This window comes from Micromesistius poutassou (assembly GCF_964030765.1).
Source record: "Micromesistius poutassou genome assembly, chromosome: 14".
Classification (NCBI taxonomy): domain Eukaryota; kingdom Metazoa; phylum Chordata; class Actinopteri; order Gadiformes; family Gadidae; genus Micromesistius; species Micromesistius poutassou.
This window is the reverse complement of record NC_140284.1, coordinates 3,633,493-3,637,848: the sequence shown is the minus strand read 5'-3', so window position 1 is coordinate 3,637,848 and position 4,356 is coordinate 3,633,493. Positions and strand designations below refer to the sequence as shown.

General features: G+C 42.5%; 1 protein-coding gene across 1 annotated transcript; it reads left to right on the top strand.

The window, feature by feature from the left end:
• Positions 1–467: 467 nt before the first annotated feature.
• On the top strand, positions 468–1,056 carry LOC311358922 (twist-related protein 2-like; the record flags this gene model as incomplete). The annotated part of the gene is made up of 1 exon (XM_084479021.1): positions 468–1,056. The coding sequence occupies exon 1, from the start codon at positions 559–561 to the stop codon at positions 1,054–1,056; it is 498 nt and encodes a 165-aa protein (XP_084335147.1). The 5' UTR covers positions 468–558.
• Positions 1,057–4,356: the final 3,300 nt, after the last annotated feature.

The window sequence follows — 4,356 nt, the reverse complement described above, 5'->3', positions numbered from 1 at the left end:
ATGACATTTAATTCATGTAGGCCTAATCCTAATACTGGATACAAATTTATTATTTTCTAAATGACTTTGAAACGGGTTATTTGTTGGTGTTCTAATATTTTATTTAAAAATACCAACCCTAATAAAGAGCAATAATAAAAATATATTTAATAACAATGCATCATTCAGCACCGCGTTTCTTCTGTGCACGCGCTGGTTCACTTGGCCTCGGCTTGTAACCCAAGCCTGGTCCCTCCTGTTTATTAGTCAGCCAATCAGAGCGCGATCCTGGCTCCCCCTCCACTCAAACAACTATTTAGCATCCGAAACTGGGATAAAGTTTCCAAAAAAGTTCGGAAAAAACCTCCTGCTACAGCAGACCAGTGCCAGACCTACTTTAGAGCGTAGCGTACGCGTCCCGCGCGCCTCACCTAACGGACGCAGACTCCTCGGTCGGACCATCACCACCACCACCGCCACCACCACCTCCATCTCACCGCCTTCACTCGGATATACTTCAACCCACCACGCGGCTACGAAGGCGCTCCCTTGTCCCCCTGCGTTTCTTCAAGAGGGGAAATGGAAGAGGGCTCGAGTCCCCCGATGTCCCCTGTGGATAGTCTCGCGAGCAGCGAGGAGGAAGAGCTGGACGACAGGCAGCAGCAGAAGCGCTTCGCGGGCAAGAGGAGACACGGCTCGAAGAAGTCCATGGAGGACGGCAGCCCCGGGGCCGTGAAACGCGGCAAGAAGACCAGCCCGAGCAGCACGCAGTCGTACGAGGAACTGCAGAACCAGCGCGTGCTCGCCAACGTGCGGGAGAGGCAGCGCACGCAGTCGCTGAACGAAGCCTTCGCGTCGTTACGCAAAATCATCCCGACGCTGCCGTCGGACAAACTGAGCAAAATCCAGACGCTGAAGCTGGCCTCGCGATACATTGACTTTCTCTACCAGGTGCTGCAGAGCGACGAGATGGACAATAAGATGTCCAGCTGTAGTTATGTTGCGCACGAGAGGCTCAGTTATGCGTTCTCGGTGTGGAGGATGGAGGGCGCGTGGTCTATGTCCGCGAGCCACTAGCAGACCCCCCCCACCCCCCCCGACCCCCTCCACCCCCTCCCGCGCGCGCGCGGGCTCGTTACTATGCCACAGCGGTACGTGTCCTGCGTTTGGCCAAAAGTATTTATAAAAAAAAACAAACGAAACGATTATTATTTATTAACTATTTACCATTTTTTATAGATAAATAGGCCTATTATATATTAAGATTATTTTTAATATATTATTATTATATTATTATTATTATTATTATTATTATTATTCTAACATTTTTTTAAACTTCTTTTTTTTACCACTATAATAACCTAACGGTAGATGTCGTGATTAGGGGTGCGTTCACTTTATCAAATTGTAGATCAAAGATGACGCATACAAACAATTATCCACATGAGATGTAAAGACACTGCTCATACATGCATACCTTTGTAAATATCAGTCAAACATCCATCTGATGAAACAAATAGTGCTAAGCTATGTCACGAAAGTAAATAGACGTCAATTGCTCTGTAAAATCGTTCAAACCTTATTTTCTTCTGTCAAACTTTTCATGTTCGTGCGAGATTTCACACTACTGCTCTGACAAGCGAACCAACAGGCAATGTCCTGCCCTCCAACGACCTGAGATAACCCACGCGTGTGTCAGACCAAATACACTTCATCCTCCAAAACCTGTTCCTTTTTTAAAAGGAACTTTAAAACATTTTTAACACAAAATCAGTGCTGCTACAGGACTAGGCACGGGATACAAATAGGCGTGAAACATTCAAAGACGTGTCTAGTTTAAAAAGAGGGGAAGCCTTCTGTTAAAATGAATAATGTAAGGGCACTTTTCAAACAGCATACGTCAAGTACAAAACATTTGAGTGGTCTTCTCTGACCGGTTGGCCCCGGCTCAGGCGCGGTCAGCAGCTGGGACTCGCACTAAGATTCCTGCACTGCAGCTTGGAAAGCCATTAAAAGGGGGAGATGTGATTATTGTGGAGGCCTACCGCGCTGTAGCCCCTCACTATGGCTTCAGATGACAATTTAAAAAAACGAGGAGTAACTACACTTTTCACCTCGGCGTCACATCCATGCATCCACAGCTCATTTGTGTTTCCAATGAGGGGCTTTTCCTGTGTGAGGAACCGCAGGAATGGGAGCTGCACTGGAACCTTTACAGATTCCAGAGCCCGGCTCGCGTCACCGCGAGGGGACCGGGAGGCCCCATGACAGATATGTCAGGGATTGTCACGCTATTTTGCACGCCTCTGCCTTTATTATTATGGGCTTTATTATTGTCAGGGTCTAAAGATCTTCGCGTTTGTTCGACCGCGGCCCGTCCAGACGCTCACTTTCACACATGACTTCTCTGAGAAATCTGATAGTGATTGTGCTTTATTTGTTTAATTAGGCCTATTCATGTATTTAGTTCGCGTTGCACGTTTGCAATGAAAGGCTTAAAATCTTAAAGCGATGCGAATTCTGCACGTCTCTGTCGACCACACTCGTTCTGTTCTTGTTCCAGACTTTATTAGATTAATTCGACCTAAAAATAGGCCTACATAATGTACACTACTGTTAAACAATTTATTATATGTTGTAATGTGAGCAATATTTCTTGTTCCAGGTTAATATGCCCAGTGGGCCAGTGACTGACTGCGACAGACCTTTAAAATAATACAAAATAATAGCCTTTTATGGTTTTTCTGCATGGTCGCGCCTAACGACTATGAACCAGTACTTAATAGCTCGTATAGGAAATATTTGTAGTCTTATAAACGAGTCTTTGTGGCTATAGAAGGGAGAAATAATAGGGCCTAGATAATGTAATTATGGTCATTTGTATGGGAATGTGAAGCCTGGCCGGAACAAACAAACAAGGCAGAAAATACAATACAAATTTTTAAATTTAAACCATAATTGAAATGATCTTCCTTCCTACTAAATATACACGCTTTGTGTTTTATATAAGCTATAATAAATTATGTAAGGCCTATTTGGTTTTGACGTTTAAATTAAGACCAAATAAGACTAATGTCTGAAAAGAAAAAACAATAACGCTCTTTACTTGTTTGCAAATAGTCTCGGTGACATAAACTTGGATCTATATTCAAAACGACACGATATCTTTACATATTTTCCTGTGAATAAAGCAAACCCAAAAATAACTCAAATAATACAAGCCAAATAAGATACAATCTTATAATTCAGTGGATCGGAAATGCGCGCACACACACACACACACACACACACACACACACACACACACACACACACACACACACACACACACACACACACACACACACACACACACACACACACACACACACACACACACACACACACACACACACACACACACAGGGCTTTTCTCTCATGTACAGATGGTTTTACTTAAGAGTCTGAGGGCTGATTCGCTAATGACTTCCCATCCACCGAGCATGCCAGGGACCGTAGGAATGTCAACATCACCACCTCAAACACGCGTTCTAATAGTCCCTATTGATTTATAGGAAGTTTTAAACCCTGCATCACAGTAATAACTACATATTAACCTCGATTGTGTGTGTGTTTGCTTTTGTGTTTTCAATACAGACTGTTTACTTTCATAAAGATTGAAGACCAATGGAATTATTGAAGAACCCAGGAACCTCAAGGCGCAGAGGGACATAGTGTGACACACACATGCAGACTAGAGACCCCTTTGGACGCAACACTGACACTTTGGACTGCCTGGAAACAGGGGAGAGTCCCAGGACAGACTCACAGGGCAGGCCGGAGCTGTCCCTCATGTCTGACGCAATCTGCCAAGCCATCCAAGTATTTTGTTCGTGTTCAAAGACACGGAGGTATAATAGAGAATATATATATATATATATATATATATATATATATATATACATATATATATATATACATATATGTATGTGTGTGTGTGTGTGTGTGTGAATAAGATGGGTGCATGTTTTGTGGTTAGCCTATTCGTTTATAAAGGGACCAATGCAATTTAGAATCGTTAAGTTCTTGAAATACGCTGCATGGATTTTTCATCGACTTTCTTTGGCAAGTCTCAAAGTTCCGTCCAATGTACATTTTTTTGCTTATTTATTAAAAACATATTTTTGAACGAGATGTAGTTGAAAAAGTTTTTCTATTTGATCATATATATCATATATTTATATTTTCACTTCCATAGCCCAGAAGCCTGCAGAAACCTATAGGCCTATTTCTAATGGTTTTAGGATTTTCCAACATCACAACTTATAGCACATATAGGCCTAAGCCTCTATAAACAAAGAAGACCTATTTGTACTGAAATAGACCAAATTAAAACAA